Raw genomic sequence first — 15,680 nt, 5'->3', positions numbered from 1 at the left:
CATCTTCTGAGGGGTATTCCAGAAAGCGGGTTATGTGAGAACTCTGAGTTTGTTAACCCTGAGATGAGGGAAACTCTGAGTTATCCGTTCCAGAAAGAGAGGTAACTTAAACTCTGGGTCTGTTACTGCGGTAACTTACTCTGTGAACATAACCTGCTCGCTGGCAGGTTTACTATAAGAAACCCAGAGTTTCTACCTGTCTTCTCCCACACGAAGAAAGCAGTTAGACATGGATTGCCCATTCATTAGAAATCCAATCGACATCGAAGCCGTATTTATTAGAAATGCATTACGTCGTGAGAGAATCTTCCGACCCAGATTAGACGTTTTGATTAAAAATAAAAGACAAATTCACATGTGATTTGGTTCTTCTTTATTCATTAAAAGTACAAAAGCAACAGTCAGGATTTGTAATATAGTTCCAACTATTAACATATTTCACATATTCACCTGTTTCACCATGACAATGCACCCACCTCAACTGGCGTTCAAGTAATAGAATTTACAAGTCTGTTTTTCTGATTTGCTGGTCCAGGTACACCATTTCTTTCTCGGTTTTTTGAATGGTTTCCATTAGGTGCACCCTGTACAACTCTTTTACCGGCAACTCGGAAACATATGGACGTTTAATTTAATTCCTGCAGTTCTACATACAGATTTAACATGGTATTGACCGAAAATCTCACTGTGTCAAGCTGTGCTCTAGAAGTTGATGGACCCTCCTCTTGGTGATGCCCAACCATGTTCTGTTGAAGGACAAGAATGTGCTAGTTTGTCCATTATCTATGCTCATCACTTCAGTGTACATGTCAAACTCCAAATTACACTCAAGAATGTAAATGAATATGAATGGGTAGAGCAGTGCCACTAGCTATACATAATATTAAGACACACTTCAGTAGGCCCCTCCGGATCTCTCCCTGTGGCAGCAGACAGCGTCTCCTCCTCCTCTATATAATTCAGATTGCATATATATATATATATATATATATATATATATATATATATATATATATATATATATATATATATATATATAAAAGTTTTATTTAAAAAAAAGACATAAGTGTATACTTGCATCTGATGTAGGCACTTGTGTCCTGGGGGGTGACAGGCTCAGATGAGCTTCCCCCGGGGATGCCTTCAGCCACAGGGCGACCGCTGTATTGGCTGAGAGCCAGCTCCTCAGCCTCTGACAGAGGTGGTGGAGGTGGCCCTCCACCCGTTTTTCGGGCCTCTGCCTTCTTTCTGTTGGCTGAGCAGAACTCAATGTTTGCAATCTGAATTAATATTTACGTTACGTTTAATAGCCTAAGTCAATTAAAAATAAAAAAATAAAGTGAGGTGCAATCATAGCCTAGCAAAATATGCCTTACCTTTTTGAATGATGTTTTTATGTTTAATTTTGAGCTGCTTCCAAGTCCTCCTTTCTCCTGTTGGATTGCAGATTTCATTCCTACTTATATTCATAACTATAGGCTATGCTACGATCTTACGGTTAAATGTTACGTCAATGGAATAGTACATTCAAACTTACGCGTTGACTCGGGCAGCATTTTTCTCCCATACGTCTCTCTCTCCTTCGCTGCTGCAGCTGTGTTGCATTCGCGGTGAAATATGTGCTCATATTCTCCGTAGGCCAGCATAAGGATCTCCAACTCCTTCGCACTGAAATATGTTGATCTTTTTTTTTCTCGGTTGTCATGGTGACTCGTGCTATCGGGGCTCCATTGATGATGGCTTTTTTCAGTGGTTGTGCACGCGCGTACCTCGAGGTTAACATACTCAGAGTTGATTGAACTAACTCAGATCAGCTGTTCTGGAACCGGATACTCAGAGTTTCCCGACCTAGAGTAAGTCAACTCAGAGTTCAGGGATAGACTCAGAGTGTGTTGAACCTGCTTTCTGGAATACCCCTCTGATGGCTACTTGCAACAGGATAATGCACCATGTCACAAAAAGCTCATATCACTTCAAAATTGGTTTCTTGAACATGACAATGAGTTCACTGTCACCAACAGATCTCAATGCATTTAAGCTCCTTTGCGATGAGCCAAAATGGGTGATCTGCGTGATGCTGTTATGTCAAAATGGACCAAAATCTTTAAAGAAATGTTTCAAGCAGCTTGTTGAATCCTTGCCCAGAAGATTTAAGGCAGTTAGGAAAGCAAAGGGATTCCAACATGGTCCTTACAAGGTATACCTAATAAAGTGGCAGGTCAGTGTACAACAGAATATTACAAGACAGAAAGAATAAAATAAAATGAACTGAAACAACATTCATCAAATCATTTTTCCAGTGGCGTTTCCTGAGACGATGACGATGTTCTCCCTCTGACATCCTCAGTCACTTCACTTCATCCAAACAGAAGCAGCAGCACCATGCACACCGAGTTAACTGCGATCAGGGGCACTGCAATGCAACAGTATGGCATGAGAAAGTCACTCAGCATTAATGTAATGGACCCAATGTAAAGGACACCAGTGGACACCAACCTCTCATGACTGTCCTCACAGAGCGGACAAGGTTCATCATCTGAGCTTTGACGCCGGGTTCATCTCCAAAACCTCCGACACTCTGGTCCACTCCCCAGCCAACTGAGGATTCATGAGTCAAGTTTGATCATCAGCTTTATTCATGCAGCACATTTCATACACAGGGCAACTCAAATTAAACATAGATGAAAAACAAAGACAGAAACAGATACACACAACTTCTTTCTAGACCAAATATTGTTGAATTGTATTTGTTTTATATGTGATGGACTATCAGTACTGACAGTATTAACTTTAATGTCTGATTGTTATACATTGACTACGACGGTGTGGTAATTGAGCTGGTTTACTGTTGCTTTTGTATACTGTATTGTATTTGTGTTGAGTATGTTTAACTGTAAATGGCTAACTGTTTAACCTAAGTTTACGTCGATTTCTGTTTCAGTTGACTTCCTGTTTGAATCAATTATTAAAGTTAAAACGATTTTAATACACGGAAATCGTTTGAAACAACAGAAAGCACAGCGAATTTAAGCAACGTCGATCTCCTACGACACATCCGAGATGTTTACATATGTCAGTTAGCAACAGCTAACACGAAATGACAACACTTTGGCCTACAGCGACTTACTTTTACTGAGAAATCTCTCTTCGTGCAACACAGCGACGGCATTGACACAGAGAACCGCTGCCTGAATGAGAGAGTACAGAGTAAACGCCATGGCTTCTCTACAAGTGGCTAAGCGGATGGGCTACAAGAGCATGCTAGCTGTGGGAGAGCTGACAATTTAGTTATGACGTAGCCTACGGCAGCCAAGGAAGGACAACCCCGAGTAATTTAGTCATACGGACATTTGCAGGTGCGGTCGCTCAGTAAAAAAGTTCCGCTCGGAGCAGTACTTCCGTGAATAAAAACAGCAATAATGTTATGTACTTTTTTTTTTAATGTATGTAATGTATAAATAACGTCATTGTTAATTGTTTAACACACCTGTACACTTCTTTAACAGGCAAAAACATAGTATTTTATTTTAGAAATATTTATTAGATTTCATTATATTCATTGCATTATAAATAACAAAGAAACTATAGCAGCAATACACCTGGAAGGAAATGTTTGACTCCTATAGGTTGTTTGATTGGTATAAACGTATTACTTTTTATTGTCTATTCAATATTCCCTCTGTTATTATTCTGCTGCAACACAAGTCATTTTCCCTGGGGGAATAAATAAAGTTAGTCTATTCTACAGATTGTTTTCTGTGGAGATGACAAGTGAAGACAACATTCTCCTTATTGCAGTTAAACTCTGAGAAATTTGCAGATATTCAAGTCTGCACGGATTAAACATCTAATATAGATTTTTAATGAAAATCATGTTTTCATGTAACCCTATATAAAAAATATAATACACCTTTAAAATAAAGAGGGCTTTACAAAGCCTTGTGGAGCTTTACTGTCCCATAATGGGTGTTAAGCCCCCGTTTGTGAACCTCTGGTTTAAACAATGAACATAATGTGCAAAATATGCAAATACAAAGAAGAGACATGCTAATTGTCTTATCGCATAAGATCTAATTACATAACTGGAGTATCATTAATGATGCAATACAATGTAGCTGCTGTCAGTGAAGCATATTCAAATCTTTAATTTAAACCACATTGAGCTTTGGTTGGATAAATGTAGTCAGTTGCCATTAGTTTGTGCCATTTCAAACAATATACAAAATAACTTGATTATAAATCATAGACAAATTAAAGCTAAATGAAAGTGTGATTACTTGTATGCACAGTATATTATATTTTCAGTGATAAATATTCTTCACAGTAGCACTTGACACACACACAAGAGACTCATAATTCATGAGAATAAAAATCTTTATTAGTGTTTTATGAAGTCTGCATAATATGCCACACGCCTGAGAAGCTTATGGTCAGAAAAAAAAAAAAAAAAAAAAAAGAACTGCTCTATCAACACCGCCCTCTACTGGTAAAACAACTGCAACATCTACTGTACTGACTGCTTTGCAAAAAGATTACTGTTAATACACACATACTGTACTACTGTTATGTATATGTACGTCATCTGGTCCACGTCAGTTTTTGTAATGTCATTTTTTTTTTCACATTCATATGTTGTAGGTCAAAGATAAAAACAATGTAACACTGGACCCTAACACATGGTTCAGTTCCCCAAATCCAAACACCACTAGGTGCACCTCAAGTACAATCACTAGTGCCATAAGGTAAACACATTTACATCAAAAAGAGGGGAAGAGGGTTGGGACAAGTTAAACTCGCAACAGCCACATAATGACAAAAATGGCAGAGTTAAGTCTTGTTGTACATACTGTATTTTGTAGACAGAACAAATACAATACACTCATTAATACAGAATGTCACCTGGGCAGGCACATTCACTCTTCTTTTCTCACGGAAGAAAACTACTCTCCTCCCATGGTTGTGTAACATTTTAAAAGCCAATTAATTACATCTGGTTGACCTGAACCTGCTTGACAGAGCACCAAAGTCTACAAGAGGTCACGTGTGTTTTAAAAAAGTAGTAGTAGTGAAGAGATGAGTGACTGAATGGCCATTACAAAGTTTTAACATGCCTCTGGAATCATTGAAACCATTACAGGAAGTCCATTTTGGGTTACAGGCAAATCAGTATTGTTTTGTGTACTAACAACACCGTATTTCTTTGCTGAAAAAAAAAAAATGAACAAAAAACAACACAAAACGGATACAAACAGGCTACACGTCATGTGGGGCAGTGATTTTCTTTTTTTTTTTCTTTTACCAAGACAAAGAGCTGATATTGGAAATGAGTTCAAATTGAACAATTTGGGTAAAAATGAAGGAATGATCCACGCCCTTCCTGTCACTTTTAAAAACAACTGTGGTCTTGAAAATATTACTTCAATAAAAAGTGAACGACAGAAAAATTTAAGTATACCTATATATAAAAATACATGAGAATACAAAAAAGTAGCAAAACAATGGGGATATAGGCTAAAAACAGAATGAATTTATTGATACCTTCAATTTCTCCTGGTGAGACATTTAAAGCTTCACCTTGGAGAGCCCCAGGACTCCCGGTGTCATTTAAAAATGGAACAAAAAAAAAAAAAAGCTATTACATAACAGCTGATATTCTCTGGTCCCTGCCCAGTGGCCAACATCTCTTTGCTTCCAAACCAGGCTGTTGAGTGGGGATGTGAGTCAAATAAATCAACAACACACAGGGTGCCTTGTTATTTATAAAGAAATATTCTTCAGCCAGAATAAGTTTGTAGTTTAGGGGTTTCTGATTTTGTTTTTAAACTAACATTCCTATTTGTCCATTAAGATGCATGTCTTATAAAGACACACATTAAGAGTTACCAAAAGGACAAAAGTCGATGCAATCAAATTTCAATAAACACACTGTGGCGTTTTCCCTCAGGAGAACGGCCACCAAGGCCATCGTTTCTTCACCGAGACTCCTCCCCCTTCACTAATGATGGGGCCGAGTTTCCCAGAGAAAACGTAAACTAAGGTTCAGAACAATGGTTGGGGTTGGGCTGGAACGAAAATCATTTTAGCGTCCGAGCTCCTGTTACTCACACAAGCAATCTTCAATACTGAGAAACTATTCACAGATATTTTTGGTATTTCCCCTACTTCCTGGACTAAGAACCAATATACATTTCATTTGTACCACAAATAGATCTAATATTAAGGATTTGGGGGAAAGCAATTTTAACAAGGTGCATGACATAGATGGTAACAAAGTGCCAATTTCTTTTTTTAACTGAAAAGTCTGTATATGTGTGTGTATGTGTGTGAATACGACAGTGTAGTTGCGTTTGTTCTTGTGTGTATGTATCTGTATGTGTGTGTGCGTGCATGTATAGGGTTTAAAGAGGGATGTGGAACTGGGCCACAAATACTATGAAGATGTTGGGTTTCCATTTTTTTTTTTCATGAGAGGTCTCACAAGTTTAAAATTTAATGATCTTTGTAATGGGCTGAGTTTTTTTTGGGGTATTTCCTTAGCTGTTTAGGACATACTGGAGCAACGTGCAGACGGGGAACCCATCTGGGTTAGAACCTTGTCCAGCCACTGCAGGGGGCCGTTCAAATGCAGCTCTATCCAACAAGGAGTGCTTGTTACAGTTTGCCGCCTGTGAAACAAAAGGCATACAATTGAATGTCATGGTAGCATGTGGCCAGGAAGTGTTGTGGTTTGTAAGCTTCAACTTATTGTAAATGGAGAGTATATGAAAATACACATGCAAAGATAACGGGCACTTTGCACAACAGCCATTTTGACAGGTTACAGTAGGGAAATCGTGGTCAATGGTCTGCAGTTTTATAGCACATTTCTGCAGTACAGTTTTGATATTTACACACAATTAAACATCTATATACAGCTTCTATCACACATCTGAATAACCATTACCTCAGTGCTGCCAAAAGCAGGTTGGGGGTTAAGTAACTTAGTTAGAGACACATTGATGAGACAAGCTGTGCCAGGAATCAAACCCTGACCTACCACTGACCCACAGCTGCCCCTGATGGTGCTTTTACATTGTGCAGTTTCCATTACCTGGTGCTTTGGTACATAATCTGACGAGGTTCCAAGCAGGGCTGAACAGTTTGGAATAAATATCTAACTGCGAATATTTTGACAGAAATTGTAATTGCGATATTCATTTGATACTGTGTGATAATCGTGCAGATCTGTGAGAAACAAAGATGTTTTCTTCAGTCTGTAGAATATGTTGTGTGTAGGTAAGGATGATATTTAAACTAAAATGGTATTTTTTCCACACATTTTCCACACCTCCTGCAATTTGAAAATTGCAGCAGGCTGTATTGTGATTTTGCTAAAAATTACGATTGATTGTTCAGCCCTGGTTCCAAGCGAGCTGAGCAGATACTAAAATGTGATGCCGGCCACGGATTGGTTCGACACAAGAATTAAAGCAAACAATGGCGAACTGATCACTTAAAAAAAAAAGAAGAAAGTATCAACTGACTCCAATAATTCAGTTCACCAAAAACACCCTGCCTATGTTGAGGAGGAACTATGAAGTAATGAAAAAAGGACATGACTGATAGCAAACGGAGTAGTGCTAGGACTGTACAATGGAGAAGCGCCATAAAATCACAGGTGAAGTTCCATTTAGCTCACTCAGTTCCACCTTTCTTTTTCAATGTCCTGATTTGTGTGAACAAACAAAAGCTACTGCTATTGTGATCGGTGACACGTGAGCCTTTCCTGCTAAAACTTGTTAAAATGGCTGCTGTGTAAAGGGACCACTGCCACTCACAGACAAGAAACTATGTAATTTTAATTTAATTTTTAGAAACGATTTAACTGTTGCAAGTGACAGCAACTTATGCCGTCAATGTTATCATGTCAAAAAGAAACCTAAAACAATGTTATTACTCATGAACTCAAGTCCACAGTTGAAGATCATAAGACCAGGCCCACACTGGATACATAAGCAGTGCGACTGCTCTTGCTTTTCATATGAGCACATGAGCACATGTGTGTCAGGCGAGTGAGGCGCGTTGCTCTCCTCAAGATCATAGCTCTTGCAAATGTTCTACACTTACAATGCAGTTTAAAATAGACAATGACCTCCGACTACAGTTTCAATGTCTACATCTATGAGATGCAACACAAACCGTTCTTAATTTAAAGTACAAGCACAGAGTTTCTGGTCCCTGACATACATTTTTAACGCGGCTTTTATGGTGAGATATTCCACTCAACGTCCACACCATTTTCATCATTTACGGCCAGATTTTGTAGGCATGTAAAACAGCAAAAGGTCCACTGCAGCCCACAACAGATGCACCAAGTGTGGGAAAACAAAGGTGCTTCAGACACAGCAGTCACATGCTGCACATGCATCCAGTGTGACGGAATAATGTATTATCAGGTCTGTAAGTCAAATTGGTTTCACACCAATTCACCACGTCTGAAGGTATGACTTGCAGACTTGTCCAATACTGATTAAAACAAATCAGTTGAGTTCAAAGCAGAACAGACACAGGTAAAATATTTCATGTAGGAATTAAAAAGGGTTAATATTCAGTGTGGAGGCTTTACTCACCTGTACTCGGCTCCCCAGCCTTTAACAAAGCTCATACGGATGGTGCACATCCTAGTGAGCTGGTAAACTGCCTCAAAGCCCTGGTTGACTGACTGAGCCAGCAAGGCTGCAAATTCCTGGTTGTTGAAGATTTTTAGATTACAACCTGAAACAGTTAAAAAGATAAACAGAGCAGCAGTTAATGTGGGTCCACACTCTGCTTATCTGTGTCCTTGATGATTGTTGTAGTTGCAATGACTGTCTGAGATGTGCATCAGAACAGTAAATGAGACCATGGAGCTCTGTTGGATGAATGTGGTTTTGTTGAAAGGTTATTCCATTTTATTTCTGATGGTCAAAATAAAGCTTAGCAGTGCAAAAGCAGACTGTAATGCACTTGAGAATTGGGAGGTATCTAAATGTTTTTTTTATTTTTAACAATAATTCTAGATCCTAACTGGACTCTTATATGAAGCATCAGTGGGAACTGTGTCTTCAAGGTTTGTGGTGAATCTTGCTTTTTACATCTTTGGACAGTGCTGAAGATTTGTATTTCTTCAACTGAACAATGGACAGAAAAGGGAACTGAAGTAAACAATACAAAATAGTAACTATCATAACATTGTCATTGAGCTCCACAGTGGTGTCTGCCTGCATCTTGTTTGGTTTCTAGCAAAGGGAATGGTGTCAATTCCTTTTTAGCGGGCTTAGATGGGTTGAAGAAATCCTGACTATAGCTGTTTATTTTAGTATGAAGAGGTTATATAATCATTCAGTCATTCATTCATTAACACTTCACTCCAACCTGACCTCCAACCAAGTGACCTTATTTCTCTACTCCCTACTCAAGTGACATCTTTGTCGTCTTACCTGGAGGGATTTTACACACTGTTGCTGGATGCCAGCCATACCGCTGGTTGCAGTTTGGACTCTGGACAAAGATGGCGCTATCACTCAGGCACTCAGCAAATACCTCCCCTCCAATGTAGTAGAGTCTAACTCCTCTTCCTGTAAACACAGACGGCATACAGTATATTTGATCCTGTAGTACAATAAACACAAGATCTGACTTAAAGCTAAATGAAAGTGTGCCATACCTATGTGCCTCCGGGTCATCTCCACAGTGGCGTTCCTGTTGACATTAGACAGCAGTCCCAGGCAGAAACGCTCCGAGTTTGATGGATCTGTGAATCCATCAACTGTCAGTGAAGGCTGAGAGGCGTGGAACGTCTCCCCTACACGCTGGTTTAGCTCGTAGTACGCTATAGAGCACCAGAATGCCGGCTCCGAGTACGTCACAGGCTGCAAGTCTATGGCAGAAGTTGACATTAATTAATTTCTCTTCACAAATATTAATAGAATTATAAGGGTGATATGTGTACACATATATATATATATACATACATATATATACATATATATATATATACACATATATATATATATATATATATATATATATATATATATATATATATATATACATATATATATACACATATATATATATATATATATATATATATATATATATATACATACATATATACACATATATATATATATATATATATATATATATATATATATATAAAATTAACCAGTATGCATGTATTGAATATGCAGTATTTCTGTAATGTTTTTGTGTCGACATCGTTTCAAAATGGAATGATTTGCATCTTCTTACTGTGATTGACAGGAGACAGAGTGCTGGGGGACAGCTCAGCTGGAGAACCTGACAAAGAAAAAAGCAATGACTCATTGACTTGAACCGTTTTAGCCACAGGAGGCCACAACATGAGCAGTTTCTCATATCCAGTTACAAAGTAGAGACAACTGCCATTTACACAAACGTGCAAGATTTGGCAACATGTTTGGCAAACTATTTTGTAATCATCATGAAACTATAATCCTGAACTAGTGTTTTATGTGCAGTTTGGTATTCATAATTTTTTTTTTATTAAAAAAAGTATATCAACATTGACTCATATCAAGGTTGAGGACTGGGTTCATTTTAGACAATTGTTAAATGTTTTCTTGATTTATGCTGGAAAAGAAAATACATGTAACTTTACCCTAGTTTGGGAGGAGAGGAACACAAAGACAGTGATGGGAAACTGAAGGAGGTCTAAGTCTAAGGTACCTGTGTCCATACTTTGATTCATCTGTTGATCGCTGGCCTCCCCATCCTCACTGATGTAGCCTGGAGGAGGTGTCTCTGTTGAAATGAAGCAGGGATGAAAAATAAGGTATTTGGTAATGTTTCTGATTATGTTTTCAGTTATAAATTGGTTTACTGGAGTAGCAAAACTATTAATTATATGACAGGACATAAAGGAACCTCAAATTCTCTAAAATATCATCATGAGGAAAAACTTTGTGTATATACAAATGTGATACCATTAAATACCGTGCATATAGAGGCCGAGAAATACTGTTTCTCCACTTGTATTGCTAAATGAGTACACTATAACAGCCACTTCAATCTGGTGCAGAGACAAACGTACCTGGTATATAGTTGTTTGGAGGTTCAATTCCTGCCGGAAAGTTTGTGTTCTCAGGTATGGAATGAGTGTAGTCATCCAGAGGTGGCAGCTCTGGCAAGATTTCCGAGTGTCTTGGCACAAGAACTGGAGGCAGCACTGAAGTGTTGGGGAAAGCAGAAGAGGGGAGATCTCTTGTCAGTCATATGCTTTTCCGAAACTCACAGTCAGTGTTTGAAAGCACATTCCACTGATATGTGAAGCTCTATGCAACTGCAATAAGGCAATGATAAAACACATATGACAGTTTTCATCACTGCACCTCTTTGTACATTTTGGATATTGCACTTTTTGCAATCTATAATATGGCTATATAATTTGTCAATGATTATTATGCACTGTAATATCAAAGTGGACTGATAGTTTGATGCAATTATTCATACCATCTGTCTCAAAACTTCTGTATATAGCATATAGCGAGCCACATGAGTACTGTCGCAACGACTCAACCGCCTAACACTTATTCACTTAGTCACTTAAATCAATACAGAATCTGAAAGGGGAGCATGACAATATGTTGTTTTATGGAGGAAATGTGTTGGAACATTAAGACTAAAAAAAATCTGTGCCCATACTAACATACAATATATAAAGTGACCATTCAAAATGTTCACTGAATAGAAACCCAACTTTACCTGGCGTCTCCACCCTCTGGTAGTGGTAGGGATTGATGCAGACCTCGTCCTTCTTGAGGTGGAAGGCATACTCACATGCCTCAATGGCACGCAGCTCATGATGGCTGTGAAGGTCGGGCCACCGCCACAAGCGGCAATAGATAACATGGGGAAGCCCCTTCCTGTGGGAGACCTGCAAGCGGCCATCCAGCGATCTGATTGAACAGCGAACATAAAGTGGTGGTGAGATGGATAGAAGACAGGGTGGAGTGGGAGTGGGCACAGAATATTATGTTATCAATGTCCATCACCTCAAAGTTGTACACAACACTACACAGCAGTTAAAGATATTCACCTGGTTTGGTCAGGGTAGCTGTATAGGCCTGATGTATCCCACTGTTCTATCGTATTTGGTGTACTCAGTCCCCATATTTCAGAGCAATTGCTGTGCACAGAGAAAAACAACAAAACAGAAAACAAATGAAAAACATAGGACATGGATCATTCAGAATATCAATATGGACAATGTAAACATTTAAAGGCCACTTCTATTGGATACACATGACAAAACAAAGACAGACTTAATTTGCACCTATGGACATGAAAATGGGATCTGATAACACAGTGAATGAGACGATGGCATTCTTCAACACTGTCGATTATTTATGTCACAACTTATCACTCAAGACAATGGCACAAGAGAGGGGGAAAAAACAGAGACCTTGAACAGACCTTGAAATTAAAGTGAATTTTCAAAACAATCGAAAGAAAACGGACAAAAATAAAGTAAAGATGTGGACGATGAATATTTGAGTAGTTTCTGAAAAACAAGACTATAACACAAAAGTTCATAAAAGGGCAAGAAATATAACAGTGAGATAAAGCAGTTTATAACTACAACTGTCTATTTTAACTATAAGAAATAAGACAATTAGAGCTCCCAGATTATCGGCAGGCAACTGCCAAATAGAGTAGATGAGCAAACAATCAAAATCAAAAGGTAATGATGTAAACATGGCTAATTGCAATGCCACAAATAGCACTGTCTTGCTGTAACCCACCATCTCTAAAGTAGCTTTCCTCCATTAGTCCTAATAAGTAAGAATAACCAAAAAAAAAAAACAGCGTGGCCTAGAAAACCTCTCAGGAGATAACAACTAGCCTGTTATCTATAGACATACAAACATCTGACATGGTACATGATGGCACATCAAACGAGAAATTAGTGTTAACACAGTGTTCCCACTGAACATGAGTCTGGGTCATCAAGGCTGGCTGGTTGATAAAGGCAACATCATTATTCATCATTCTACTGACTCTCTCCCTAGGACAATGATAGAAACTGGAAGTAATTAACAGCCTATGATTTTGTATTAGACTGGCAAATACAGCACACACGTCTAACAGAGTAGCTATTTCTCTGACCCTACACTAAAATGTGATAAAGTGTTGGGCAGTTTACCTGGGGATGGTGACACACTTGGTGTTGCAGTTCTGTGTTGTGATAGCTTTCTCCAGCTCATCCAGCTGGCCTGTCCTCTTTAACTTCTTCACCAAGCTCTTCACAGCCTTCTCGCACCACTTCTCCTCCTGCCCATTCTGCTCTCCACTACCTGCTCCACCCTGACCGCTGGATGACTTCTTCCAGCCCAGCAGCCTCTTCACCACGGGAGGGGTGAATGGCAAGATGGAGGACATCTTAGCTGGCCAAGCTGAGAGTCTCCAGAGGTACTAACACACGACAGAGGGGACCTGGAGCTACAGTTTGGACCCTTGCTCGGACGGGCCCCCCTCTAGAGCCCAGTGAGTCAAACAGAGTGGAAGCCAGTGCTAGCAAAGTGTACAAAAACGAGATGAAAACCTGAGGAAAAAGTACAAATAAAACATGGCATATGAAGGTAACAATAGCCACCCACAACCACTTAGCATTCTAAACAGTCTTGCGCCTTTATACATTACAGATCTCCTAGTCCCACATTCTGCTCCTACGTTCTCATTTTAAACCAAAGGTGACAGAGCTTTCTCTGCTGCTCAAAGCCTGTAGCTTTTATGTGCTATACAGGTAAACATGACTTGAGTTGACATGAATGTTAGACCAGCCCGTCTGGCATCAACGTTCTAAGTTACTCGAATCACCTTTCTTCCTGATTCTGATGCTCTGTTTGAACTTCAGCAGGTATTCTTGATCGACTCTACGTGCAAGTGCATTGAGTTGCTGTCGTGCGATTGGCTGAGTAGATATTTGCATAAACAAGCAGCTGAACAGGTGTGCCTAATAAAGTGACCGGATAGTGTCTTTGACAGTTTTTTTTATGATAACGATTGAAAGCTTAAATCAACCAGGATTACTGGATAATACTGTCTTAATCCACCATGTAGTTTCTATGACACATACAATCATAACGCCATCTACGCTTAATAACTTGCAAACTGGTAAAGTTAATTCACCCGGTGTGTGTACATCACACACCTATGAACTTTCAAATGAACGTGAAGACACTATTTTGATTCTGTGACAGCCCCATGCTAACACCAAAGGGTTCAGAAAGGCCGGGCAGCTAGCTACCTGGTGGGGGGGCCTGCTGGACTCAAATCACAACAATAAGTTCACTAGCGTTAGCTTGCACAGTGCTAACAGGCAAAATGCTAACATGGTCTTCGTTAAACATGGAAAGCTAAACACTTAACTGAACAGCTAACTGAACTCAGGAGATCAGAGTTAATTAACCAAGAAGTACTGTTTTGGCTCGGTCAGCTGCCTTTAGCCTAACAAGCTAGCTGCCAGCTTGTTATCAAAAATCCTTTTGTTGTGATTCACGAAAAAAACCTCCTGTGCGCAACAGTGCAGAGGCGCTACTTCACTGCACTAACCCCAGTTTAGAGTATATTTAATACAACCGCACAGAAATGTCACTTTGGTGTCAATATAAAACGTTAAATGTGTTTTAATTTAAACGCAGCTGTTGCATGTTTGTGACTTTTCCCTAAAATACAGGTACGAAGAGGAGTTAGCATCTTGAACGAAGTCCTCCAAACTGGACCATGGTTCCCGCTGGCTAACACTAACAGCTACCGTACATCTTTCACACATACATTATCAGTATGTTTAAAGTCAAGAGAGAAGCCAAAGCACTCCAATAGTTACCCCAGTTTGAAGTCCAAAGCTCCGCTGTTTGGGAGAAAATACGCGCACAGTCCTTGAATCGCTCCGTAGGCAGAAATAAACGCCTGAACTGTGTCACACTGCTACTAATGTTGACAAGGCTTGTCTCTCAACTTGCTACCAGTGCTACTGAAGCTAGTTAGCTAGGTTAGGTTCGGTTGACCGGAACAACACAACAAAAGTGATAGCTACCTTCTGGAGTTTAAACCCGCCCACTCAGCACCTGATTGGAGGGTTAAGGAAAAGACCTCAGAACACTGACCCATGTCCTTGACACTCCCGTCAGATAAACGTGTCCTAATCGTGAGTCTGAATCCTTATTTTACTGCTGCATTTAGTCTATTAATGTATGTGTTTAGAAAATCATCTGATATGCAAAAAAAAAAAAAAAAGGTTAATATGTTGTACTTGAAGCATATTGATTCTGCTTGGCAAATACCATACACATAAATGGAGATTTTCAAACGTTATAGGTTTCAGTGGCGTGAACAGACATTTGGAAGGGGTGAAAAATAAAAAGGCACCAACTGTGAAAAAGTACGCTTAAGGCAGACAAAGCCAAAGTGCAACCTGGGGCCAAAGTCAGCCGGCCCTGGGGACTGAATTTCATGTGGACCTCTACACATTATTGCTTCATTAAGCAAGTTCAAGTTGCGTTTTCTTGTCAGTAAGGCACTTAACACCCGAGAGGGTACTTTAGCACAACCCCCCCACCCATTCTAATCAGCATGAACATATATTATATTGTATATTATAAAGTTCCCCAACCAGG

General features: G+C 39.3%; 2 protein-coding genes across 4 annotated transcripts; both read right to left on the bottom strand.

Annotated features, from left to right (window-relative positions):
• Positions 1-1,921: 1,921 nt before the first annotated feature.
• On the bottom strand, positions 1,922-3,304 carry LOC131464171 (immediate early response 3-interacting protein 1-like). The gene is made up of 3 exons (XM_058636523.1): positions 3,128-3,304; positions 2,497-2,598; positions 1,922-2,413 (listed from the first exon to the last, which is right to left on the bottom strand). Exons 1-3 carry the CDS (start codon positions 3,216-3,218, stop codon positions 2,358-2,360), a joined length of 249 nt encoding a protein of 82 aa, XP_058492506.1. The 5' UTR covers positions 3,219-3,304; the 3' UTR covers positions 1,922-2,357.
• Positions 3,305-4,356: 1,052 nt separating this feature from the next.
• On the bottom strand, positions 4,357-15,071 carry LOC131464098 (mothers against decapentaplegic homolog 2). 3 transcript variants are annotated; one of them, XM_058636392.1, is made up of 11 exons: positions 14,891-15,071; positions 13,208-13,606; positions 12,101-12,190; positions 11,767-11,960; positions 11,096-11,230; positions 10,744-10,806; positions 10,276-10,323; positions 9,686-9,898; positions 9,459-9,596; positions 8,610-8,754; positions 4,357-6,665 (listed from the first exon to the last, which is right to left on the bottom strand). In XM_058636392.1, exons 2-11 carry the CDS (start codon positions 13,441-13,443, stop codon positions 6,542-6,544), a joined length of 1,386 nt encoding a protein of 461 aa, XP_058492375.1. In that variant the 5' UTR covers positions 13,444-13,606; positions 14,891-15,071; the 3' UTR covers positions 4,357-6,541. The 3 variants fall into 3 exon arrangements, with proteins under 3 accessions (XP_058492375.1, XP_058492373.1, XP_058492374.1); XM_058636390.1 differs by having other exon boundaries at positions 10,732-10,806; positions 14,891-15,070; XM_058636391.1 differs by having other exon boundaries at positions 10,732-10,806; positions 13,208-13,575; positions 14,891-15,070.
• Positions 15,072-15,680: the final 609 nt, after the last annotated feature.

Source organism: Solea solea, chromosome 8, assembly GCF_958295425.1.
Source record: "Solea solea chromosome 8, fSolSol10.1, whole genome shotgun sequence".
Classification (NCBI taxonomy): domain Eukaryota; kingdom Metazoa; phylum Chordata; class Actinopteri; order Pleuronectiformes; family Soleidae; genus Solea; species Solea solea.
Note: the sequence above shows the minus strand (reverse complement) of the source record. Positions and strands in the feature narration are given on the sequence as shown.